General features: G+C 58.9%; 1 protein-coding gene across 3 annotated transcripts in view; it reads left to right on the forward strand.

Moving 5' to 3' along the window:
- Nucleotides 1-26,757, forward strand: part of CACNA1I (calcium voltage-gated channel subunit alpha1 I) — a 134,847-nt gene that overhangs the window by 14,546 nt on the left and 93,544 nt on the right. The window contains exons 1-2 of one of the 3 annotated variants that reach the window (XM_053226825.1): nucleotides 6,538-6,709; nucleotides 17,345-17,603. In XM_053226825.1, the coding sequence (XP_053082800.1) occupies nucleotides 17,366-17,603 (238 nt within the window). In that variant the 5' untranslated portion in view covers nucleotides 6,538-6,709; nucleotides 17,345-17,365. Of the gene's footprint in view, nucleotides 1-6,537; nucleotides 6,710-17,344; nucleotides 17,604-26,757 lie in introns of those variants that run through there. The other 2 variants (XM_053226823.1, XM_053226824.1) reach the window with 2 other exon arrangements.

The raw sequence follows: 26,757 nt of genomic DNA on the forward strand, positions 1-26,757 counted from the left end.
GGCTAGGGATTATTCTCTAAAAGCCAGAGTTGGCGAAGGCACAGAGTAGGCCTCACAGCTGGGGAACTAGCTCCGTGGTCCTTCCTGGGGGTCTGGGAGGGGGTGGATTCCAGTTTTAACAAAGATCAAACCCTGAAAGGGACTATAGCCCTGATGGTGGAATTTCAGGGCCTCTGGGAGGCTGAGGAGCAGCCCCCTGCCCCTGGGCAAAGCCAGCCTGCTCCCTAAAATGCCCGTCCTGAGCCACCAGGGGTCAGAAGGTTGTAGGGTAGGGGCCAAAGCCAACCTGGGCCGGCCTCTCCGGCCCAGAGCCAGCTCCCACCTGCACAACCCCCACTCATCTCTCCTTGATGGTGACATTGAAGGCGACTTCCTGAGGCTGGACTGCTGGGGCGCCTGCCTTTGTCCAGTCGAGGATAAAAGGAAGAGTTGCCTCCTCTATTATTCTTTCTCCAAGCAGCAGGAGCTGCAGAGAGGGAGAGGGCGTGAGAGCACACGCGCACGTGCATGTGTGAGAGCACACGCGCACAGAGCCTGAGGACAGGGAGCAGGACAAACAGACAGCAAGGGAGCCAGACACACCAGGAGACAGGGAGTCACAGAGAGGAGAAATGAGAGCGAGGAGGGGGACAGAGGAAGAGAGATGGAGACAGAGAAAGGGGAAGACAGAGAAACAGCCAAGGAGGAAGGGAGCTACCAGGAGAACCAGGAAGGAGAAAGACACCCACAGAGGTAGAGGGCAGGGATGCCCCCCAGCTGTGCTGATTTCTCTCCATTCCTCCCCTCCCTCACCCCTCCCTTAGGCTTCCTTCGCATCTCTGCCCCTGTCCTCTGTCTCCAGCTTCCACACCTCCCTGATTCGCCGCCTCTCCCTCTCGGTGCCTGTCTCATCCCCACCGCACCTTCTGCCTTCCCAGACTGGGGAGTTTCTGGGAGCCAGGCTGGGGGAGATATCAGGCACCACCGTCCACCCAGGGAAGGACCAGAAACCAGTACCCTCCCTCCCTCCCTCCTTAAGCTTCCAGTCCTGCTCCTCTGCCCTCTGAAACATCCCTCAAAATCTGTCTCGTCCCTCCTGTGAGCAATACGGCCCAGGCTGGTGCAGGCCTCAGGGCCTCATCTTGCCCTCCGCATTCAGCTCACACAGCACCCAGCAGGGCCTCCCCAAACCCGACCTTGCCCCTCCCCACTCACACCTCCCTCAGCCTGGCATTCAGAGGCTGGGACTTCCTGTTGTTCCCACACAAGCCTTGCACCTTCATACCCCCAGGCCTTTGCTCCTGCTGTTACCCCTGCCTGGAATGACCTTCCTGCCATGCTTTGGCAGAAAAGCTCTTACCTGCACACTCCCCAAGTCCCTCTAAGCCTTCACAGAGTCAAGTTCACAAGGGCTACTGTGTGAAGCCTTCTCCCAGGAACAATGGTTTCCTCTTCTACTCCACTTACCCTGGCTCTCTGAACATGGCTGTCCCCCACCGGGCTGGGTTTTGTCATCGCTGTATATCTAGCCCCTGGCACATAGTAGGTGGTCTATAAGTATCACTGAGTAAACACCCAGGGCAACCGATGGCATGCCGCATCGCCTCTCAGGACCTCAATTTCATCAGTAAGATGGATCCGGAAATGGAAATGACTGCTCAGGCCACTGGCTTTCAAGAAGTGCACTCAGCAAATACTGAACACCTACTGCATGCCAGGTTGTGCCTGCCGGATGTTGTGAGGCAGGAAGGAGATGACGTGCCACTGGTCGAGCACCAGTCGGGTGTGAGGGGGGCTCCTGGTGCCTCTGTCTGGGGTTGGGTGTGGGCAGTTCCCTGCTGCTCTTCTGTCTGCGTTCGCGCTGGAATAAACCCACCGCCGCTGCGTCCTCACCCTTGCTGGTTGTAGGCTGCTGCGGTATCGAGTCCTTTCCAGATGCACTCGGACTTGATTCTTCAACCCCCATCCAGAAGCTTCTAGGGTGTCAGTGGCCGCCTTTGGCTGAGAGTCAGGGACTTGCCGCCCGGCAGGAACCTGAGGATCCTGTAATCTGTCCCTTCTCCCTCTGTCTCCAGCCTCCTTCCTGGGCAGGTGGGAGAAAGACCTCTGTCTCTGTCTCTGTCTCACACACACACATACACACACGCTCACTCTGGCGTGGAATCCTGCTTCTGCCGCTCATTAGCTGCGTGACCCTGGATGATTTACTTAATTTCTCCGGATTTGCGTTCTTCCATCTATAAAGTGAGCTTCATGATACCTCTCACCCAGAACTGTTGCCAGGGTTAAGTGGGCTAACGGAGTAAATGGGCACCTGTCAGTGGGGAGGAGGGATCCCCCTGCTCCTTATCTAGGTAGAATGCCACAACCTCACCCTTCCTGCCTGGGCAGGAGTCCTGTGGCCACAGTGACCCCAGGGAGGGTGGAGGATGCTAGCATCCTCCTGGTCCTCTCTGGCTTTGACCTCCCGCCAGCTTAGTCCAGTTGGGGGATGGATTGGCTGGTCCCAGGCCTGGTCAGCCATGTCAGCTCCGACTTGACATCCACACACCAGATGTGCACTTGCACGAGGCCCGTGTGCATCTAGCTGACTTTCCAGGAGACTTGCAGAGGGAGGGGAACCGGTGCCACAGCCACACAAGCTACTCACATTGGGTCCTCCATGACTCTCTGGGGGTGCTCCCCCTCCACGTGACCCTGTCTCCTCCGTTTTGCTGTCCCTCCTTTTCTCTCCCTTCACGCTCCACACTTTCTCTCTGAAACTTCCTCTACTGATCCAGCCTCAACCCCTAAACTGGGCTTGGAGGGCACCTTGGCCTCTCGGAACCCATTCCTCTGTATCCTCTTGGCCCACCCTCCAAATCCCTCCCTGTGTCACCCACAGCATTTCCAGACCTTTCATCGCATAACATGCTCTGGCCCTGGCAGAGGCCTGGTACCCAGTAGATGCTTAATGAAGGGTTTCGGGATGTTGAAGTTCATTTTCGGCCATTGGTTTTTTCCTATCACAGTGGGCTGCTCCTGGGGCCTGATTCTTAGGTGTTCAGGATGCTGCTTGGCGCTGAGAGCAGTCCCTTCCTATGCCCCAGGGGGAATGTGTTCTAAAGGGGGACAGGGCGGCCTGTGTGAGGGTATCATGGGCCAGGTTCTGCTCTGGTAGGTGGGGGCCACTTTGCCAGTGTGGGATCCTGGAAACTTTAACTCTTAGAGTTTTTGAATCTCGGAATCCAGAATCCTAGTTAAGAGCACAGATTCCGGAGCCAGACGCCCTGAATTCAAATACCAGCTTTGCCATTTATTAGCTGTGTGATCTTGAGCAAGTTACCTAACTTCTCTGTGCCAACGGCTCCTCCTCTGTAAAACGGTAGTGACGATTTACAAGATTGTGGAAAGGATTAAATGTGTTAATATTTGTCAAGGGCTTAAATGAGGGCCTGGCGCAGATAAACGCTTTGTGTTTGAGAAATAAATCAGTGTGGATTTCGAGGGTATCGGAATCTTTATCTCTGTGTGTTTAGGATCTTTAGTTCTGGAAGGGACTCCGTCTCATGTCCTGGAGCAGGAATTCCGCCCCAGTTTCCTTCAGCCCCAGCTTGCTTATCCCCATTAATAGATTCTCCTTACCCTTCTAGCCACTTCAATTGCTAGAAAGTTCTCTAGGGGACAGGAGTGAGCCTGGGATGCTCTGGGAGTAGGGAGTGGGGGGCCTGGTTGGGCTTTGGTTCCTGGGGGAGTGGAGAGGGAGACTGGCCCGGCTGTCAGCTCAGGCAGGTGTACCGAGGGGACTCCAGGCCAGGGTCCATCTCACTTACCTGCTGGTAGGCCCCCGTTCCCAGGGCATGGCAGGGCCTAATGACTGTGTGCGGCTGCTGCAGCCTTCTGCAAATACCAGGCACAATATAAATAGCAATAATGAATAAATGAAGCTCCCGCAGCCAGCGAGGGCCTCTGGGAGGGACTGCCGCAGCCTTGCCTCTTGCTGAGACCTGGAGTTGCAACCCCATCCCCCAGTAGGTTCAAGGGTCGCCCCGTATCCCCACTTCTTCTATGACCCTCTGCGGCCTCCCTGTGCACAGAGCCCACCCCTGTGCTTAGGGCAGAAGAAAGGAAGAATGGGTAATGAAAGCACAAAGTATTGAGGGTGGACATAAACAGTACCTCTCGCCAGTGTGGATGCTTGAGGGTGGCTGGGGAGGGGGCAATTAGTCCTGCTGGGATGGGGAATGCACTAGAACCGTGGAGGGAGGCAAATTTCTGCTTACGTATGAAAAAGAACTTTGAATGATCAGAGATGCTCAGAGAGCAAAACAGCAGCCCAGAGGAGTGGTGAGGTCGGCGTCACCCCAGGGATGCAAACAGGGGCCGGGCGGCCGCTTTGGAGCCGAAAAGACCCGGTCCTGAGAATTTGCTATCTGGTGGCTTCTCAAGGTCCTGTCCAGTCTTTTGAACTTCATGAAAATGTTGCCAGAGGACACCGGAGAGAAAGTGAGCAGTGTCTGGTGGCTTCTCCCTGACTTCCTGTCTGATTGCTGTCACTCTCCTGGGCCTGGGGCTTTCCAGCTGAGCCCGCAGCCGGTCAGGGCATGGAGTGCCTGCCCCAGCCACCTTATTTCTGCCTCCATGCCTTGGCTTATGTCCTGTCTTCCTCCTCGAGGCCATTTCTCCACCCATCACCTCTCCTCTTATCTCAATCCCACAGGAGCATTTAAAGCGAGGTGCGGGCCTCTTGCCTTTGGTGAGGCCGTCCGTTGAAAACTCCTGATCTGAAGCCCACTCCCTTCTGAAATAAACCCGCTCCACAAATGGACACCTGGTGGCCAGCTTACTTCATATCTCGAGATACCTCCTAGCCTAGGTGTGCTTACATGACCTTTCATTGTGGCCTGGTGACAAAGGTTTGTCTTGTCTCCCTGGACAGATTTTTTTTGTATTTAATATTTATTTATTTTTGAGAGAGAGAGACAGAACATGAGCAGGGGAGGGGCAGAGAGACAGAGAGAGAGAGGGAGACACAGAATCTGAAGCAGCTCCAGGCTCTGAGTTGTCAGCACAGAGCCGGACGTGGGACTTGAACTCTTGAACCACGGGATCGTGACCTGAGCCGAAGGCGGATGCTTAAGCGACTGAGCCACCCAGGTGCCCCTCCCTGGACAGATTTAAGGGTAGGAAGGGTTGAATATTTGTTGAGCACCTACTATTTGCCAGGCACGATGGTGCTAAGCCCTTTCTAGACTGTTCTCATTCTGCAAGGTGTGAACTTTTATTTCCATTTCACAGATGAGGAATCTGAGGCTCAGAGACTTTAAAGGACTTGCCCAAGGTCCTCAGGCTGGAAGCCACAGAACCAGGATCAAACATGAGTGCTCCTTCCTCCACAGCTCTGCCCATCTGCAGAGCAGATGGCCCCAGGACAGGCCTCAGTACCTGCAACCATCCCCAGGCTCAGCCCAGTGCAGGAACCATCTCCCCTCCCTGAGCCCCCATTTTCCAAGGAGAGGAGGTAGGGGTGGAGAGGGCTGAGTTGAGAGCCTCTCATCCCTCAGGCTCCTGTGGCCCAGGCTGCCCAGGGGAAGTGGAGAGGCTAGGGGCATTGGTAGCTGGAGAAAAAAGCGTCTGTTCTACTTCGGAGCCCTCTCAGAAGCCTTCCTGGAGGCGGTGGCCTTTCAGTCAAGCCCTGAAGGTTGGAAGGAAGCGCGGATGTGGATGAGAAGCGGGAAGCTGGCCGGGCAGAGGAGCCACCTTTGGAGTTGAATCGTCGCCTGCTCCACCATTTAAGAACCGGTGGCTTCAGATGGGCAGCGCCTCTCTTGGGCGGTGGGGGCGCCCCTCTACCCCAATCTCCCAGTATCTCGGTGAGAATCCGAAGTGTTACGTGGCCAAGCAGGCACCTGGGACACGAGGGTGGTCAGTAATGGGGTCCCTCCCTTTTTACGCATGACGCAGCCCCCATGATAGGACCCTCCCCCCAGGCACGACCCCGAATTTTAAGGGGGTGGCCGCCAGGCTCGGGGCGTCCTGCCCCTCCGGGGAGGGGTGGGAGCTCACCGAGCCGCCGCCGGGAGTCTGTCTGTCGCCTCCACGCCTCCCCCCTCCAGCGTCCCGCGCCTGCAGCTTTCCCCGAAGACATTTGGTGTCAGTATAAGGACGGCTTTGCCTCGCACGCGGCGCGGCTCGGTCTCGCCGCCGCCGCACGTCCCCGCACCGCCGGGCGCTCGGGCTCCTCCGCAGCCCCCGCCGCGCGCAGACCCCGCGCCTCGAGCCCGGGGCCGGAGGCGCGAGCCGAGCCGAGGCGGGCGACGGACGAGCCCGGACCCCGCGCCGCCGCCGCCGCCGCCGCCGCGATCCTCCCCGGGCACTTGCCCGCCGCTCGGTCCCCGCGGCGCCCCCGGCCCCGGCCCCGGCCCCGGAGCGCCGCGCTCTCGCCCGCCCCGCCGCCCGCCGCGCGCTCCAACTCCGGCGCGGTCCGCCGCTCGTCCGCGCTGCCGGCTCCTCGCCGCCCCTCCCGCCGCGCGCCGTCTCCTCCCGCCATGGCCCGGGCCCCGGGGCCCGCCGCCCACCGCCCGCCGCCCCTCGCGCCCCAGGGGCTCAGCTGATCCTGAATTGGCGGGGTGGGGGGGAGCGGCTGGCGGGGCCGGGGGTCCCCCTCGAATTCCGGCTTCGGGGGGGCACGCGGCGTCCCCGCGCCTCTAACCTGGACGACCCCCCGCTGCCCTGCCAAGTCCATGCCAAGGTAGGTGGGGGTGGGGGGAAGGGAGGGAGGGCTCCGCTCCGAGGCCAGTTTCTTGGCGCGTCGGGTGCTTTCTTTACTGAGGCGTTTGTTTATTTCTGGGGACCGGTCCCCCCCCCCCCCCGACACACGCGTGCCCATCAGGTCGGCCCCCATCCCGTGCTTTCGGGCAGGTGCCTTGGGAGGAAGGACGGGAAACTTTGACCGGTTCCTTCTCCAAGGCCACGAAAGTTCTCTCGGTGCCAATGCTGAAGCCGGCTGAGCCAGCGCTGCAGAAATTTATTCAACAAGTCAGGCTGCCGGCCGCGGGGTTGGGGGTGGGGGGTGGCGGCGGTCTGTGTCTGTCTGTCCCGCGGCCCCTCGGTCGCTGCGGCTCTGCAACCAGCTGGACCAGAGCTGGTGTCAGTGTCCAGAGGGCTGAGCTGGGAGTATTGGCAGAGGGAGAGTAGCAGGAGGGGGATTGAATGGGGGAATCCCAGGCAGGCGTTAACTTTCCTGGAGGCCAAGGTGGTAGTGGGCCCCCTCCCACGGCAGCACCCCCCCAGGGGGCTACTCAAGGCTTCATTGCATGAAGCCAGGCCAGGGGTTGGAGCGGGGACTCTTGGGGGTAAAAGGAATCCTCAGCAGGTTGGGGCTGGTTATATAATGAGTGTTTATGATGATTGGGTTTTAATTGTCTGCTGGCTGGTGTGTGTGGAGGATGTGGGGGCCAAGAGGCCTTGGCAGGGGGTGGGAAGGCCTCCTGGGGGGGCATGATGCCTGGGGGAGGGGGCTTTCAGATGGGCCCAGGCTGAGGCATCAGTCAGCTGCTCTGCTTGTGTCTTTCTCTTCCTTCAGGGTCCTGGGGGTTCTGAGCTGTGGGTTAGGTTGGCATGTGGGGAGACCCCTGAGCTAGATTCTGGCCCTGGGAGTCTGGGTTCTTGGTCTAGGTGTGTGTGTGTGTGTGTGTGTGTGTGTGTGTGAGAGAGAGAGAGAGATTGAGAGCGAGAAAGCTTGCTTGCGTCTCTTGCCTCTATGGTGTGATGGGGTCTGACACGCCATGTGAGGAATGTCCTAAGGCTGGAGTGCTCAGGGTGGTCTGAGCAGGGACCCAGTCTATCCTTCCATCTCCCACCGCCCTGAGGATTTGCCCGGCAGATAACGGCCACCACCTGGGATCTAGGATGCCGTGCAGACAGGGATGTGGTGTCCATGGGCTGGGCCCGTGGGAAAGGGTCTGGCTGAGGAGATCAGGCCTGCTTCCCAAGACTGCAGTCCTCGTGCCCTGCTCACGCTGTCAGGTCACCTCTTGGATCAGTATTTCCCCTCAGCACCAAGGACTGGCTCTGGAAACTCTTGTCCACCCTTCAGGATAAACTTTTTGTTCAGACTCCAGGACCTGGGCTGGGCTGGGGACAGGGTGGGGAGTCTAGCTACCTCCCTTGCTGCCTCTACCGTCAAGGCTGAGCCAGAGGGAGGGGATGCCAGTGGGTGACAGGGTAGGGCGACACTTAGTGGGGACCAATTCTGAGGCTGCAGTGGGGGGGGGGGGTGGGGAGGAAAGGGAGGAGGGAGGAGCACGTCCTGGGGGGGGTGGGGCTGAGCTGGTCTGACACCAAATTCATGAAGCCCCGTGCGCCCTGGAGGTGCTGCCCTCCCTCCCCAGCTGCTCAGAGCAACCCAGCCCTGCCCCTGGGCACCAGGAGGGTCAGCTCTGGGGAGGGGCTGCAGGCCTGGCAGAAGTACCACCCCCCCAATCTCTTTCCTGTCCACCTCATTCGGGGTGCTTCTGAGAGGGTGTCTTCTAGGCCCACCAGGGGGCATCACGCAGCAGTTCCTGAGTCCCTGTGCCCTGACTCCCCTTGACCTTGGGTGCGGAGGTGGGGGGGCAGAGGTTGCTGTGAGAACGGCTCTTCTCTCACTGTCACCGGCGCCAGATGGCCTCCCCCGGACAGCCCACAGCCAAGGCGTCTTAGGGACCGCTGTGATCGTAGCTCCTCTGTGTCCTGGACCCAGCGCCACACCCTTAGCGCTGGGCGTCGCTACCTGTGACTCTCCCAGTCCCCTTCGTCATGCCCCCTGCGCTGCCGTTTCTGCCACCCTCACCTCACACCCCAAGTGGGACTCCCCTGGGCCTCAGCCCTCCCAGGAAAGTCTGTTTCTGGATACCACTCGGCTCTCCCCCACCCTGGAAGGGCTCCCGCCCCCAGGCAGCTTCTGAGTGCTTTCCAAGGTAACAAACAGGCTCTTGTGAGGCTCCCCTCCGCTGCCTTGTTCTCTGAGTGCCCAGCCCCCAGCTCAGGGTGCTCAAACGCCATGTCTGGAAAGATGGGATGCCAGGCTGGGTGTGGGGGTCCAGGGAGACCCCACCGGGCCGCACGGTCCTCCTTCCCTCTTCTCCATCTCTTGTCCTCCTTCCTGTTTCCTTTCTTGTCCTCCCTCCCCCACTGCTCCTTTCAGACCCCTTCCCTCCCTCCACTTCTTTTCTGCAGAATGTTTTCTTCCACACACATGTTCCCAAGATCTGTTCTTGCCTTGTGCCCTCAACCCTTGCGCCCACAGTCCAGGGAGGTGCGGGTGTGGGGTCTGTGTTCATGCTCCGTGATCCGTGGTCTATGGATCTTGGTAACTGCGTGTGTGTGTGTGGGGCTGTGGGGCTGTAGGTCCATGGGTCCGAGGATCCGTAAACCTGTGGGTGTATGTGTCTGTGAACCTGTGGATATGTGGATTTTTGGACTCATGGGTCTGTAGGTCCGTGGGCCTGTGGATCCTGATATCCAGGAAGATGTGGGCTGAGTCTCTCTTCCTCACGGCTGCCCATGCAAGGCAGGAAGAAAACAAATCGGATTTCCTTTTCTCTCTTGTATTTATTAAGCACCTACTATGTGCCAAAACCTGTTCTGGTTACTGGGGGACCTAGCAGTGAACAAAAGGGAGCAGACAAAACCTGCCCTCTTGGAGCTTCTGTGCCCCCGAGAGGGGGCCTGGGGCCTCCCCTGTGCCAGGTGCTGTGTGGGCATATGGCTACAGGGCCTGGGTTTCTCTTGTGCCCTTGGAGGGGAGAACAAGGCTGTGTTTGGTACATAGGCGGTGCAGATTGTGGAGGGCTTGAAAGCACAAGGTGTTTGGATGTCCTTGAACAAGTGTGGGGGGCTTCAGAGGCTCGTTGGGCAGGAGAGGATAAGAGGGAAGTAGTTTCTCCAGGATGGAGGCCATGGTCTTTTGGGGCTGGAATTTGGCACAGACCTGAACCTGCCTCACGGACCTTCTCCCTTCATCGCAGATGCCCTGCCTCTGCCAGCTCCCCCTTTTCCTGCACTCTGGCCATGATGGTCTCACTGATGATGCATTTGTTAAAGTTTATTTATTTTGAGAGAGAGAGAGAGAGAGAGAGCTCACGCAGTGGAGGGGCAGAGAGAGAGGGAGAAAGAGAATCCCAAGCAGGCTCCACGCTGTCAGTGCAGAGCCTGATGTGGGGCTCGACCTCATGAACCGTGAGATCACGACAAGATCAAGAGTTGGACGCTTAATCGACCGAGCCACCCAGGCGTCTCCACTGATGGTGATGCATTTTAAGAAGAATATCAGGCTTTTCTCTCTCCTTGCCACTGACTGCTGACCCTGATGAGCAGTGAGGGCCATAGGCAGCTCTCTGTCGGTCCAGGGACTTAGGCCTCCTCCCTGGATCACTCGACTCTTGTCTTCGGGTGGGGGCGGGCGCGAAGGGGGAGAGACACGAGCAAGTTCACAGTCATGGGGTTGGCCCAGAGGGGCAAGGCACTTAGCATTACGGGGGAATCAGCTTCTTGTACAAGTGGGACAGTACCTATCACCTTAAAGGGTTTTTGTGAGGCTTAGGAGTGTCTCTGCTCTGCCTAGCGTGGGGCCACACACTGTCCTCCTTCCCCATTTGCTGTCCCTTTAGTGAGGTAGAGAAGGAATCACGTTTTGCATTTTATACAAGAGGAAATGAAGCTTGGGGAGACTGTGTGTTGTAACAAGAGTAGAGCTGGGACCCGAACCTGGGTCCTGACACTCCTGATCCAGTGCTCTTCCTACTAGAACAGCCTCCCTGTCTCCAGGGACCACATTCACCCTCGTTTTTTTAGCTGAAGTAAGACCCAAGGCCCTAATTACTGCAGAAGGAGTAAAAAATGATCAGCAGAGTCGCCTGCTGGGAAATGTTCAAACACACGGATGGAGATTCAAATACAGCTTCACTTGCTGGCACTTGCCATAAGGCTGATAGCTGACAAACAAGTGACAGTGTCTAGTGACAGACGTGTGGACAGGTAGTGGGGGGGGACGTTGGCAGGCTGCTACGTCCTGTCCACTGCCTGGCCTGCCTGGATGACCTTTTACTGGTAACATGGATTTGGGCCTTCCAGATCCAAATCCTAGCTCTTTCACTCAGTAGCTCTTGACCCTGGGGACATCCCTTAAACTCTGTGCCTCAGTTTCCTTACCTAGCTAGTGGAGAGAGCAAAAACACTTACCTCGCTGGATCGTAACCGGGTGCCTGGCATACAGTAAGTGCTCAACAAACAACGTTGGCTATAACTCTTGTTAGCTGCCCATGGGAGGGCAGTCTGATTCAGTTCATTGAACGCCGCAGAGCTAAGAGGCCCAGCTGTTGATTTTGGTGACGGGACCAACATGATTGTGGCGTGTGCAGGCTCAGCTGGCCAGACCAGAGCAAGTTCCGTGTCAGGTCGTGCACTTGGGGGCCATCCTGGAGCCATTCGTCTTTAGGCTAGAGGAGACTTGCCTTGGCCGCGGTTCCCCTGAAGAAAATCTGAGGAGACCAGTGGACCACATGCACCAGAGATGCCCCTGTCTGACTGGGTTGCCAGTCAGGCTCTGGGGCTCCCAGGCTGCATCGAGAGAGGGCCCCACTGCAGGATCAGGCAGGTGCCCTCTCTGCTCTACTCTGGGTTTTTTGGTTCGGCCCTTGCAGGGGAAAGTGGGCAGACATAAGTCTGACGGGGGATGGGTCCCAAGGAGCAGATGATCTAGAAATTGTCGCCCAGGGAGTGGTTGAGGGAGCTGGTGACAAGAGGCCTGGGGCAGATGAGGCTCCGGGGTGGGCGGGCTGTCGTCTCTCATCTGCAGGGCTGTGGTGCGGAAGAAGGAGCAGACAGAGGTTCCAGGGGCTCTGGGATGTTGGCTGGAAGATTCTGGGAGGCAGCCTCGCAGGGACTTTTCTACAGGCCTCCAGATGGAGGCTCTGCATTGGCGCACGCGCGCGTGCTCGTGTGTGAGTGTGTGTCTGTGTGAATACGGTGAGTGTGTGAAGTCCACGTTTGGGTTGGTGTGAGTAAACGCTAAGCATGTGTGAGTAAATGCTGTGCGTGAGTGTGAGAGTACATGCCCGGTTGTGCACGGCTGTGTGTGTGTGTGAATGTTGCGCGTGTGGTCTTTGGGCTGCTGAGCATGTGGTGACTGACTAGGCCCCTTTGGGGTTCCCGCTCTTTTCAGGGACTCCCCGTGTGGGGGTCTGGGGCCCATACGAGTCTAAATCCAGGCACTGCGTTCCTGGGGCTCGTAAGTCCCAGGGTTCTGGAATTGCACGGCCGAGGGCTCGAACAAGCACGGGAGACTGTTGTGGGGCCCCTGTGGGCCGGTCCAGTGTCCGGTGGTGTGGCCGGTGGCTCCCGTGTGCCGCCCCAGTGCATCCCCCGTCCTTCTCGCAGTCGTGCCACGGGACTGTTGTCACCCTCATTTTACAGCTGGGTCACCGAGGGCCACTGCCGGGCTGAGCGGTGCCACGGTGGATTGGTGTCCGAGCGGGGACTCCAGCCCGGGTCCTGGCTTCCAGCCCGTGCTCTGAAACATCTTGCTAGAGAATCTGAGGTTATTGTAGTTAATACCTTGGGCCTCGAAGGTTCTGGGTGATTCTAAGATATTCTGAGTCTGAGATTCCTAGATTCTAGTATTCCCAGAATGAAGTCGCTGCTTATTCTTTTAGCTGCGACATCAGCTGATGTGTGTGGTTGTTGATAAAGGGGTAAACAAATGGTCTGCCTGTGTGTGCCTGTGAATACACAAACACACGCATGCATACGTACACACACGCGCGCGTGCGCGCGGCCTGGGGTGACCAGGCTAGGCCTCAAGGCTTTTTCCACCAGGGCTCTGAGCTCTGTAGAGCTCTCCCCAGCACAAGGCCTCTCCCCAGCACGCTCCAAGGGCTCTGGAGTGCCAGTTGGAAGATGCTGGAAGGCAGGCTTCCCCACGGACTTGGGAAGACTTGGAGGGTCTGTCTACACTGGGGGTCTTGGTTGCAGCAGCAGGTATATTGGCACTGTCTGGTGACTCAGTTGGGAGCGAGGACCTGGTCCCAGGCTGCTTTTCCCTGTCCCAGGGTGGTGTCCATTATGGTTCGGTGCTTGGGCTGTGGAGCAGCAGACCTGAACTGGGACCTCGTCTCTGCCTTGTACCAGCCGAGTGACCAGGGGCGCTGCTTGACTTCTCTGGACCCCGGTTTCTTTCTCCATAAAGAAGAAATAAGGGTGGTCTCTGCCGTACGTCAAGGGGCGTCGTAGAAATCGACATAAACGATGCACAGAAAGCCCCTTGCTCGTTGCCTGGCACAGAAGCAGGCTCAGAGCCTCCGTGATGCTGTGGTGGTGATGGGATGGTGGCGATGGCAGAGAGAGGACTGGGGCGGCAGCCCCTGGGGATGGCACAGCTGGCCTCATGCGTGCTTGGACACCCACCTTCACGGGGCTTACAGAGCCTTCCCGTCCACATCACGTGAGGCCTGCTGAGGCAGGCAGGAGGAGGGCTGATCTTTACAGAAAGGCCGAGGCCCCGAGAGGCTGGTGGAGTCGGGAGTGGGGGTGGGTGTGTGTGTTCCAGACACAGTGGACTTCTTCTCTTGCCACTGTACTTGCCCACAGAGGCCAGTCCAGTTACCATACCGCTGCCTGGCGGGCCTACCCTGGGAGTACTTTGAGGGAGGAGTCTCAGGATATGGAGGCAGCCCGAGCTCTGGGGCCAGAGGGACTCGAGTTTGAATCCACCAGGGTTGTCACCGGAAGCCAGTTCTGTCATGTCTGTGAGGCTCAGTCCGCGGACAGGTTGGAGCTCGGAGGCGGGGTGGGGGCGGAGGGGGACAGCTGCCAAACCCTCAAGAGCTTCTAGCAATAGGCGAATAGGCAGCCGGGGACAGGAGCAGACCTTCAGGCACAGGGCAGAAGGAACTGGGGCTATACGGAGCAGGTCACAGGGTGGCACCCTGAATGGGCACTGGAGAGCAGGTCAGAGGGTGGAGGCTGGGTGGGCATTGGGAGTGGGTCAGAGGGTGGAGGCTGGGTGGGCATTGGGAGTGGGTTGGGGGTGACAGGTCAGAGGGCAGAGGCTGGTGGGCCCTGGAGAGCAGGTCAGAGGGTAGAGGCTGGGTGGGCATTGGGAGTGGGTTGGGGGTGACAGGTCAGAGGGCAGAGGCTGGGTGGGCCCTGGAGAGCAGGTCAGAGGGTGGAGGCTGGGTGGGCATTGGGAGTGGGTTGGGGGTGACAGGTCAGAGGGTAGAGGCTGGGTGGGCCCTGGAGAGCAGGTCAGAGGGTAGAGGCTGGGTGGGCATTGGGAGTGGGTTGGGGTGACAGGTCAGAGGGTAGAGGCTGGGTGGGCCCTGGAGAGCAGGTCAGAGGGTGGAGGCTGGGTGGGCATTGGGAGTGGGTTGGGGGTGACAGGTCAGAGGGTGGAGGCTGGGTGGGCCCTGGAGAGCAGGTCAGAGGGTGGAGGCTGGGTGGGCATTGCGAGTGGGTTGGGGGTGATGGCCTTGAGAGTAGCGGTCTCTGGGAGTCCCACAGTGAGGTGGGAGAGGTGTGAGGAAAAAGGACTGGGACAGTGTGACAGTCTTAAGCAGGACCAAGTGAGGCAAAAAGCAAGTCAGGACAAAGTGGACAGAGCTGAGAGCGAGGAGGTGAGAGGGGGGAGTCACGTGTGGTTCCCGAGGCCACGGCGGCTCTTTGCACCTATGTGGTTGTGGGAGGGGTTTGGGCGGTGCTGGGTAGGGTGGCATCGGGCCGGAGCACGGCCAGGCTTTTCTGCCTCTAAAATATGTCTCAAATCCACCCCTCTCTTCCTACCTCCACCAGCATCCCAGGCCAGGCCAGCCCATCCTTCCTGCCTCTTCTTGGCCCTCCCTGCCCCACCCCTGCTCTTCCACTCTCCCTTCGGCCCTCAGAGGGATGGCTTAAAAACACAGACCTGAGCACACTACTCCCTGCGTACAACCCTCCATGGCTTCCTGTTGCACTTGGAATAGAACACAAGCTCCTTGGATGGGCTCACAGTGGGTCCCTGCCAAACACTCAATTTCATCCCCCCCCCCACCCCCCGCCCTCGGCTGGGCCACACTGGCCTCATTTCTCTTCCCTAAACACACTGAGCTCATTCCAGCCTCCCAGCCTCTGCACATGCTGTCCCTTCTACCTGGACTGCTCGTCCCACAGATCACACGCCCGCACGCCGGTGCCTTCCGGTTCCTGTTTTTAATCTTCGATGTCTCTTCCCTTAGGCAAAGCACTTTCCCCACTCCCACCTTCTCCCCACCGCCCCCCCCCCCCCCGTGTGTTTACTTCCCCGCACATTCTATTCATTTATTCAACGAGTATTTACTGAGCACCTAGTATGTTCCAGGCACTGTTCTAGGCACCGGGCGGGGCGGGGCGGGGGGGGGCGGATACAGCAGTGAACGAGACAGACCATGGTGCCGGGTGCTCTTACAGCCTTCTTTCAGGTTGGGCAGACAGGCACTAAATCATAAAGATATAAATTCATAAATGATACGGTATGTTTGGTGGCGATAAGGGCTCTGGAGCCCAGAGGGAGAGAAATTAATTGACTCGTGTGTCTCCTTTGCTGGAGTGTCTGCGGAATGGAGGCTGGTGCCAGATCTGGCTTACTCACTGGCAGGGCTGCAGAGCCTGTGAGGTGCCTGCACGTAGTAGGTGCTTGGGAAACATTTATTGGACAGATCCATGCATCGTCAGGACCTGGGGGACAGGGGATGGGAGTTGGAGGAGAGGGTGTTCCAGGGACAGGGAACCGTGTGAGCAGAGGTCTGGAGGAGGCAGCCAGTGCTCTAGGACCTGAGGAGGGAGGTCCGATGTGGCAGAAGCAAGGGGCCAGCAGGGGGTGGTGGGTGCTGTGGTGGGCAGACCTGGAGCCACCCCTTGGGGGGATGTTTTTCAGCCCAGTGGTTGACACGTGGCAGGCCAGGTTGCCTGAAAGCTTATGTAAGGCCCATGGCTGTTTTTCTGGAACTAAGAGCAGAGCCTGGAGCTTGGGAGAAGACTCTGCCTCCCTGACCAGCCGGGCAAAGGGCCGGGAGGTGCCAACTCCCGCCTGTTGCCCCTGGGAGCCAGAGAAATGTCCAAACGCATCAGCCGTGAGCAGCTCAGCGGCCGTGGTCAGTAGTCCGGTGAGCACCACGAGCTTAGTTAGGCTCCAGCTCCCACTGCCCAACCCGGCACCGTCAGGGTCCTGGGGCCTGGGAGACCCCAGTGCACGAGGATTCAGGGACTGGTGGCCTCTCAGAGCAGGTGGTGAGGGGGCAAGCCTGTTCTTCCTCCTTCGCCATTGGCCAAGCAAGGCCATGGTCAGTCATCACTAAATCTGGAGCACGGGTGCTGGGACTCTGGCGTCTAAGCGTGCCCTGCTTCTATACTTGGGTCAGCGTGTAGCCTTGTGTGCCCTTCCTTCTCTGGGTCTCAGTTCCTCCGTCTGCACGGTAGTGCCCCTGGGTTGTTGTCGACGTCAGACGAGACCACGACATGGGAGTGCCCCTGAGCCGAAGTCGGGAGCAGCTATGTAATTTGCGGAACTCATTGCAGAACGAAAAGGCGGGGGCTCCTGGCCAACCATTATTAAGAATTTCAACTCGGTGACAGCAGAGCATTAAACCAAGAGCCCTTCTGAGCGTGGAGCCTTGGGTGGCCACACTGGTCACACTCCCGGGAAGCCAGCCCTGCTTCCCTCTGCTGTTACCAGGCTGTGTGCCTGTCCTGTCCCTTCTCTGGGCCTCAGTTTCTCCAGCTGTAAAGCCCAGAGGTTGGTGTGGCAGGTCTCTGAGTTCTCACCTTTGGGAGGTGGTGGGTGGGGTCCCTGGGCTCGGTTGTATGTCTCAGGGGAGGTGTCGTTGCCTCAGGGAAGCCTGCCCTGATTCCCTCCCGGCTTGCCCAACTCCCTTGGTGTCTGGCCCTGTAACACTCCAACCTGTCCTTAGTCAACACGTGTCATCCTGGCACTAATGTCTGACTTTTCACCAACATCCCTTTTCTCCTTGCAGATTTTCTTTGTTTTCGACGATGCCATAAATCTATAGCTCTAGTCTCATAAAAAGCCCCACAAAAACCCCAACAGTATTGCAATTACATTCTAGGAAGGTTTTATTCTTCTTACTTTCCATCGCCCCAAACTGGGGCTGAGCAAAGTTGACCAGACTTGTCTCAGGACCACTCACTGGGAGTGGATTCTGACTTGGGTGCATCCGGGCCCTCAGCTTTTTCCTAATCCTCGTGGCAGAGTGAGGACAAGGGGCCTACGGACCTGAGGCTGCTCTGTCTGGGCTGCGTCCCCCGTGAGGGAAGGCGGGGTGGGGAGTGGGTGCCAGGCACCCCCTGCCACGTGCCACGTGTCTTCCTCCCCCAGGGCTTCTGGTTCGGCGCCAACATGGCCGAGAGCTCCTCGCCGCCCTCCTCGTCTGCCGCTGCCGCAGCCCCAGCAGCTGAGCTGGGAGTCACGGAGCAGCCGGGGCCCCAGAGCCCCCCTCCCTCCCCTCCAGGCCTGGAGGAGCCCCTGGATGGAGCCGATCCTGAAGTCCCTCACCCGGACCTGGCACCTGTTGCCTTCTTCTGCCTACGACAGACCACCAGCCCCCGGAACTGGTGCATCAAGATGGTGTGTAACCCATATCCTTTGTGTGACGGGGCCGAGCTGTTCCCTGATGGAGCCCTGCCTGCCACACCTTCCTCTGGATAGGAGGCCGTGGTGGTGGTGAGCGAGCTCAGATGGCGGGTCTGGGGGAATGTCGGGGCACGGAGGGCGGACCGATGAGGACCTGGCATCCTGCTGATGCGAACGTTCTGGAAGTCGTTGATGACCTGGGGGTTGGTTCAGTGCCCGGCTGGCTCAGAGAGTCGTCCGGTGTGAGCCCCGGGTCTATGCTGGGACTGGGGAGGCCGTGTTAAGTGAGACCCTGGCCCATGGCTCAGCTCCCGGTGACTGAGCCATTTGGTTGATGGAGGCCACATGATGCGAGTCCGAAGGGGACCCTGTGGGCGTGGACCCCGAGGCGGCAGAAGGCAGCCTCACAAATCTTCTTGCCTCCACTTGCTGCCCCTGGTCTGCCCGTGTGGCCCCTGTTACGACCCTTCGCTATTTCCCACTGCCCTGGAGGAGTAGAGCAAAGTCCTCCCCCAGCCCACCAGGTGCCACCTTACTGCTCCCCCTGCGTTCTTCTAGGCCTCAGGGCCTTCCCACGTGCTCTTCCTTGTGAAACGCTTTTCCCTTCCCTCTCCACCTGGCACAATCCTTCACTGCATCCTTCCGACCGTGGCTTAAGTGTCACCCGCTCAGGGCAGTGTGCCCCGATTCCCCCTTGGCCTCTCCGTTTGTTGTCACTCTCTAGTTGTGGCATTCCGAAGCTACCATCTGCCTCCTCCAGGGAACCGTCAGGTGAGCGGCACACGGACCGAGCATGTCTTGTTTGCCGCTGGACCCCAGCACCCAGCACCCAGCATGGTGCCTGGCGCGCCACGGGCTCGCTCTCCTTCGGTGTTCGCCGGGCGCATTTTGGCGGTGTCTGAGCTGGGTCTCCAGTAATGAGCGGTGTTGGGTGGACAGGGTGGTGGGGAGGAGGCTACCTCAGGAACAAAGGCCAGGAGAAGAGAGGGACGAGGGAGTGAGGGACAGTGGGGAGAGAGGAGGCGGAGGGGGGAGAGGGAGGCTTGCAGGGGGCTGAGTGAGGAGCTGGCCTGTGTTCTCAGGGCAGCGGGACCAGGGCGAGTTTACAGCAGGGTGTGATAGGGAGAGATCAGTGTGTTAGAAAGATGGCTCGGTGCCATGTGGAAATGGGTCGTGGGGTGAGCCCAGGAGGAGGAGGTGAGCCCAGACATGGTGGCCTCTGGCTTTTGGGGCCCACCAAACAGCACAGAGTCTCTGCCAGGGCTTGAGGCCACCCAGGGTAGGGTCTGAGCCCAGCTCTGGACACCTGGGATACCCGGGATGCAGGCTGGAGTGATGACGAGGCCCCCAGAAAGGCTGGGGGAGACAGCCATGCTGAGCCCAGGACTGCTGGCCTCCCTGCTATGTCAGGGGCTGGGTGATGACCTTGGAAACCCGAGGCTCTCTGCTGGCGTGGGTGGAGTGTGGATCCGGGTGCCCCTAGCTGGGCGGAGGGCCAAAAGCCTTCACGGTCCTTCTGTGGGACAGCTCAGGAGGTCTCAGCCATGGTTAGAGGGTCTATTCAATAACTCTGTTCACCCAGTGCTCTCTGACATCAGCCCTGGGATCGTGGAGGACAGAGAAACATAGCTAGCTGGTCTGCCCTGAGGAACTCCCGGGGGCAGGGGACACAGGCACCCTCCATGGGAACAGTTTTAGTACAGTATGTTGGGGAAACCTTAGGAGCCTGCAGCATGTAAGCTGGGGGGTGGCCAGGCCAGGAAAAGGGGGACCACAGGAGCTTTGGGCCTTTGAGGGAGAGAAAGGCTCACTGGAAGACTGGGGAGACAGTGGAATCGTGTCACAGGGACCTTGCCTGGGTGGGACAGAGGTTGATTCTGGCTCTGCCATTGGCTGCTGTGTGACCTCGGGAAAGTTGCTGTACCTTTCTGAGCCTCACAGGGTCCAGACAGTTAAGACTGGGCTGGGCTGGGTTGGAGGCATGGCTCAGATTAACTTGGCCTGGGAGTGTGACCTAAAAACAAGGGTCTGGATGACACGGCCTTCTCTAGCTCTGGGAGCCGCCTGGGGTGCCAGCCATAGTTGCCCACACCCTTGACCTCAGGCCCTGATCACTGAGCAGCCCACAGAGACCCTTCCAGGTTGCCACATTTCTGGCCTGTCTGGCAGACAGAGCCCCTGGGGTCCTCTGGCCTTTGTCCTCACCAACGCCCTTGGCTCCACACTGTGCACCTGTGGGAGGCTGGGGTTGGGAGCGCCAATGAGGCCAGCCTCGGGAGGGGAGGGGAGGGGAGGGACGGAGACCTGCCCCTGGGCAGAGCTGGGCTTGGTCCCCTGTCTCAGGGAGAGCCCTGGGTCCCAGCGTGTGGAAGCCGCGTGGGGGAGGAGGGCTGTCAGATTCAGCCCCCTCCTTGGGGGGGACTCCCCGACACTGGGAGCTGCTCAGGGCACATTGGGCTCCCCGGGCCCCGTGACAGAGCTTCTGAGGCTGGGTCGAAAGATGAAGGGTCTCTGCCTGAACCGGCTGCCTCGCTTCCGAGTTCCCTCCTAGACCAAAGATCTGATGACTCTGCACTGGAGCAGCTTCAGAAGTGTCAGGTTCTGGGACTCTCCTACTGGAAACTTCTGTGATTAAGTCTAAGCGTTCAGAGTTTAGATTTAAGGCTCAGGGCCATTAACATTCTAAGCCTCTGCCATTTAAAGCCTGTAAAGTTCCGTGTTTCAAAGAGGGCATGAGTCTGAGATTTGGTGGCTGTGGCTGCCTGTCATATGTGTTTGGAAGTCTGAGGACCCGAGATTCTAGGCTTTGTGAACACGACGGTTCGGTGCTAAGATTTCATAGCCTGAATCGGATCGGTGGGAGAGAGGCTGAGGCAGGTTTTTGCAAGTGCAGGCCCACATGACCTTGGTGTCCGCAGGGGCGCTGGAGCAGAGACTTGACGGGGGGGGGAGGGTGCTCAGGCTGGGCTTTAGGGTCCTGGTGTGTGTGTGTGGGGGTGTCTTTGATCAGGTGATGCAGGCTCTCGGATTCTTCCCTGGCCAGAAACCTCCCTTCCTCCCCTCCTCCTTGGGAGAGAGCTCAGGGAGGGGGCAGTGCTTAACCAGGGGGCTCCTCAGTGGGGACACCGTTGGCATCTTGGGTGTGACAGCATTTTGTGGTCCAGGCTGTCTGGCAAATTACAGGACATTTGGTGTTTTTGTCCCTAAATATTAGTAGGTAGTGGCCCCCAATCATTGTGACATCCATAAATGATCGTCCACACTTCCAGACTCTGCATGGCTCTGCTTCCCATCAAGAATCCAAAGGAATGATGGACGTGTAGGCCTCAGGGTCAGGCCGGCGGGAGCAGCTATCAGGCCCGGCGGGCCAGGGTCGGGGCAGGGCAGGCTGGCAGGGTCTGCCCAGAAAGACTGTCCCCAGTGCTGACGTCTGTGGTTCATGAGGGGCCCTGGCTCAGAGCCAGCTGCCCTGTGGAACCTGGTGCTCCCTGACTCAGTCCCTCACCCAGCCCAGAGCTCGGCCCTGAGTCACCACCTGACTCACTGGAGAGTCAGAAGGCTGCCGGGACCCTCCCTGAGCTGGCGAGCCGGGGTGGGAAAGGGCCACTCACCCAAATGTCAGCACCACCGTCTGCCTGGCCTGGGCCTCGAGCGTGCACCGTCAGCCAGGGTTTCAGCCAGGAGGTCTCTGGGTCTGAAATGTCAGGGGATTGATTGCGTGGCTTGACTCATGGGTAGCTGGCATGTGGAAAATGCTGGGGCCCTGAGTCAGACAGACCCAGGGGCTCCTGCCACCTCTGATTTGCTGTGTGACCATGGGCCAGTTTTTCCCACCTCTCTGAGCCCCGTTTTCCCACCGTCAAATGGGGGTAGTACCCTCCCCCCCTTCACAGCAGTGCACGATGACCTATGTGCAAATGGAGTTCTGCAGACTAGAAAAACTGCCACACGTGTAGGGGCGCCCGGGTGGCTCAGTCGGTTAAGTGTCCGACTTCGGCTCAGGTCATGATCTAACGGTTTGTGAGTTTGAGCCCCACGTTGGGTTCTCTGCTGACAGCTCAGAGCCTGGAGCCTGCTTCGGATTCTGCGTCTCCCTCTCTCTCTGCTCCTCCTGCACTCATGCTCTGTCTCTCACTCTCCCTCTCTCTCCTTCAAAAATAAATAAAACCATTAAAAAAGAGAAAAAGATAAACTGCCACACGTGGTTATCACTCTTCCTATCCGAGCTCAGAGGCGAACAGGGCCCTCACGTATCACTGGACAAGCGCTCCGCTTGCCTCCGCAAGATGTTAGGCATCGAGCCCTTCGGTGGAACATACGCCTCCGGAGGACATTGTTTCCAGGGAAAATCAGACTCGATCTCTGTCATTTAGGTAAGTTTGTGCCAGTCACGCTGCCGGTAGTCATGGCCTCGTCCATGTGAGCGCTGCTGGTCAGCATAGCCCCGTCTTGCCGGGCGCCTCTGGGAGCAGGACCCATCAGCTGGAAACCCACCGATTTTCTACCCCGGATGAGACTGTGAGAGCCCTTCTTCAGCCAGGATGTAGTAGAGCAGGGATGAAAACCTCGATTTCTCTGAATCCCCAGCCTCAGCATTTATTCAGGACGCAGCGGCCACCTGCAGAGTCTGGAGAAGTGCCCGGTCCTCCTCCCAGGGCAGGGAGGTTTGCTTCACAGTGGGGAGGGTCTCCCTGGGTTTCAGCATCTACATTCGGAGGCTGCCTCTGGGGCCTGCCTGGGGCCATCCCCCGGAGGGCTGTGCAGCCCCCTTCCCTTTGGACACACTCCGGGGCGCTGCCTCCCCCGCCCCAGCGCTAAGCCAGCGCCTCTGCTGCGGTGCAAAGCAGCCATGCATGGTGGGAAGCCAGTCGGCTGTGAAGGCTGCCTCTCTGCTGGGCGGGGTGGGTAGGGAGCCAGCCCGGGCTGGGAGGACAGAGATGCCAGCTGCCGGTGACCTTGGATATGTCACCCCCCACCCCCACCCCGTGCTGGCCCTCGGTCTCCCTGTCTGCAGGATGGGAGGGTTGGACGATGAGGTTGGGAAGGGACTGGTGGGGAACCCCCTTCCGGCCCTGCTCAGGGAGCATCTCAGTGGTGTCTGTATGGACCACCAGGAGCCGTGTTCCTTGTGAGCGGGTTCCCTCGCTCTGTGCTTGTGGCTGGGGTCCTGGCTCTCATCTGTGCCCCCGGCCCCCTTCTGTCTGCTTCTGGTCTCCCGCCTGGCTCCGGCCTTCTGCTTGCTCTTGCTTGGAGGTCCACCTGGTCGAGACCCCAGCTGTGTAGACCCTCTGACTTTGCCAGTCACTGGGCAGGAAGGGGGCAGGGCCCACGGTCTCATCACAGCTCAAGCCTCGTGCTGTTCATTGTGGGGGTTCGGCACGTTTCTTGGAGGTGCACGGGCTCTTGTTCATCTCTCACCCATTCGTGAGACCATTCGACAAGCCTCTACCGAGAGCGTGCCATGCACCAGGCGTGCACAGAAGACAGCTATGACTGTTTTGGGCGGAGGAAGGTGCCTCTGGCTCCCTGGGAGAGACGTCAGCCGGGAGCCCATCCAGAGCGGGCACCTGCGGGGTGGCGATGAGGAATGACGGTGGCCCAGGGTGCTGGCGGGGAGAGACTGGCCTTGGGGTTGGTGTTGGGAGAGGGCTCAGGTGGCCCCAGGGACCGTGGCTTGCGTGAGTGTGAAGGAAGAGCAGCTCTTGGCTTCCTGGCCAAGAGGACTTTGCCTTTTCTGAGCCTTTGTTTGCTCATCTGTGACCTGAGGCTGTGGCAGCCCCCAGCTGGGAATGTCAGGGGGTCCGGTGGGAATTCAGAACAAACACTGGCTGGGCTCCTACAGCGTTAAGTGCCGAGCGGCAGCTGTGAGCACACTGGGGCCAGTGGGGTAGCTGTGGGGAGCCATCTGGGGTGGCTCAGGACAAGGGTCCTGCAGGCGGTGGCACCTGGGCCCCAAGTCTTTGACGACCTGAGAAACCTATGGCCGGGCTGCTAGGGAGAGAGACTGTCGGTGATGGGACGTGCTGGCTCTTGCGGGTGGGAGGGCCTGAAGGCTGGACAGTGGGAGGAGGAGAAAGCCTGGGGAGCCCCAAATGTGGTAGAGGAGAAGAGGGGGTGTCACCTGCAAGAAGACTCCCCCCCATCGCCTTGCTATGCCTGGTCTTTGGGCCATCCCCTGTCTCTGAGCGTGCTACCTCTCCGTCCTGCTGTACCAGATAGGGCCTCTGGCCACTGGATAAAGGCCTGGAGGAAACTTCTGAAGGTTTTAAACTATCAGGAAGTCCTCCCGTAATCTAACCTCCATCTCTTCTGTCCTGACCCCTTTCCCTATGGCTGGGCTGTTGGGAACATCTGGGGTTGAGTTTTTCCATCTCCTTCTGTCTAAACAGACGGCTGCTGGGATCTCACCCCTCCTGCCCCACTGACAAGGTGGCAGGCCCTCCCTCCCCTCCCCTGCACGGTGAAGAGAGCACCAGCCGGGAGTTGTGCAACCATGGGCAATCAGCTCTGCCCTGACCCGGTCTCTCCCCACTACCTCAGCTTCTCTTCAGGGGTTCCTGGGGCTCCCTTGTGTGGAAGGGGTTTGTCATCCGTAGAGAGCTGTGTGCCCAGGGAGGGCTGTTGTCTCCCTCCCTCCCTGCCGCCTTTTATTTGTTTACTCATTCCTTCCTTGCTCAAGAACCTTCCATGGCTCCCAATCACCCCCAGAACAGTCTCACTTAGCCTGGATTTGAGTCCTTCCGTGGTCCACCTGGGCTGTCCTCCAGCTACCTTTCTGCTGCTTCCCTTCGTGCTTTCTGTTCTGGAGCCCCAAACAAGTGCTGATGTTCTCTGACACCCCCTGCCTCCCTGCCTTTGCTTATGCTGGGTCTGCCCCCTGAGATGCCCTCTTCATGCTTCCGTGGCCACAAATCCCACCAGTCCCCCAGGCCCAGCTTCCTGGCCACCACCTGTGAGAAGTGTTCCTGGATCTCCAGCTTCTTCCTCTCTTGACCCTCCAGCTCTTTTTTTTTTTTTCTTTTAACGTTTATTTATTTTTGAGAGAGAGACCCAGCATGAGCGGGGGAGGGGCAGAGAGAGAGGGAGACCCAGAATCCGAAGCAGGCTCCAGGCTCTGAGCTGTCTGCACAGAGCCCAATGCGGGGCTCGAACTCAGGAACTATGAGATCATGACCTGAGCCGAAGCTGGACGCTTAACCGACTGAGCCGCCCAGGTGCCCTGACCCTCCAGCTCTTTATCAGTCCTTTGTGCTACAACTTTCCTCTCTGCCTTAGGGGGATGGTTTGTGGCTTGCTTTGTCTCCTCCATCTTGCCCAGCGCGGGCCTGGCACTGATGGGCTTGTGCCTCACCTTCTAGTTCATATGGTACTGTCCTGCCCCGCCATGGCCTCTCAGGTTCTCTCAGCACCTCCTGTGAGGCTGCAGGGCCAGGAGTTTGCTAGCCCCATTCTACAGCTGGGGAGACTGAGGCCCAAGAAAAAAGGGAGGCTGACTTGCCCAAGGGCACACATTGAGTAATCAGAAAGCCAGGGCAGACTGGAGCCCAGCACTCTAGACTCTGAGGCCAATGCTGCACCTGCCTGGCCGGCTTATGGCTGGGGAAGGGGTTCTTTACGGGAGGGTGTCCCCTCCTCCTGCAGCCCCGGGCTAATGGGAATGCCTGGGCGGGTGGCCCCTGTTGCTGGAAGGAGCAACACATATCTGGGAAATGGCCCATTGCTCTCCATCTGGTATAGAGAGGGTTGACTTTTCTCAGATGCAAAAGTCAGCATCAAGCTGTGCCCTAGGGACGCTTCTGGTGGCCAGACTGGATGCGGTGCTCTCGGTTGGTCAGCAGGGTGGGCTGGACTCTGGTACCATCACGTGGTGATTTCTGTGCAACCAGAGCTGCAGGTGAGGAAGTTGCCCCCGATCCGTCCTGGGGGGCCTTGGTGAAGCCTGCCTGGAGGAGGGGGCATTTGGCCTGGGTCTTGCTGTGTGAGTAGGAGTTTTCCCAAAGAACAGTTGAGGGATAGTGTTCTAGGCAGAGAGAAGAGTATAAAGAACAGTGACCGGAATCATACCCCTGTGATGCAAAGTGGGATAAAGGCTGGGCAGAGGGACCCTCAGGGAGCCGTGGCCACTGGGAGGAGGATGGAGTGGCCGGTCGGGCCTGCCTGGGATGCTGCAGGAGGTGTTTGATGAAGGAGGAGACCCCCAAGCCAGGGCAAGAGAGTCTTTGATGGGTGAGAGGTGGAGGGCGTGGGGGTGGCATCCCAGCTGAGGAAAGCGCCTAGTCAGATGCCCGAGCTGAGCTGGGGTCACCCCGGATGTTTTGTTAACAGCATGGCGTGTGCATTGGGTGAGGGCAGGAGTGAGAGCTGAGCATCGAAGGACATTTGGGGTCCGGATCTGGAGGGCACAGGGAGACACTGCCCCGGGAGGGAGCATTTCATCTTCCCCGGCAGCTCAGGCGGCTCTAGAGAGGCCCATTTGTCAGGGGGGCCCAGAGAGGTGGAGTGCTTGTCCAGGGCGGCAGTGGCCCCGTGGGGCTTGGGCCGGAGCCCAGGGCGTATGCAGCCCTGTGAGACCTGACTGCAAGGCTAGTCGTAATTGATAGCGAGCAGGAGAATTAGAAAGAGGGCTGGTTGGCTAATGAAGCGTCAGCCCCCTCCTGGGGCATTTAAAACATGATTGGATTTGTATTCGTCCATCTTGCCTGGGTGTCTGTGTCAGGAGCCAGCTTTGACCTGCCACCTCCCTCAGACTGTCCTGTTGGGAGACAAACGGCCCCGTTTGTTTCTCTCCGAGAGAAATCGATCCGTCTTTTTAATCAGCCGGAATGTCTTTCCGCCAGTCTCTCTCTGGCTCTCCTGTGGGGCTGCCTTCCACCTTTCTGGCCCCGTCTGTCCTGTGGAGCTGTGCTCTGGTCTCCCTTTTCTCTCCCCAAGTGCAGATCCTGACGCTGGTGCTTACTGCTGAGTACCAGTACCACCTGACGCTGGTGCTTACTGCTGGTGATGCTGAGCAAACAGCTCGACCTCTCTGGATGGCAGTTTCTTTCTATATGAGAAAGCAGGAGGAGGAGGCGTGGCTGACTGTGAGGTGCTATATGGGGATGGAAGGGCTTGCAGTGCTATGGGAGGGCTGGGGGTGGGGGTGAGGGCGGCGGGTAGAG

This window comes from Acinonyx jubatus, chromosome B4 (assembly GCF_027475565.1).
Source record: "Acinonyx jubatus isolate Ajub_Pintada_27869175 chromosome B4, VMU_Ajub_asm_v1.0, whole genome shotgun sequence".
Taxonomy (NCBI): Eukaryota; Metazoa; Chordata; class Mammalia; order Carnivora; family Felidae; genus Acinonyx; species Acinonyx jubatus.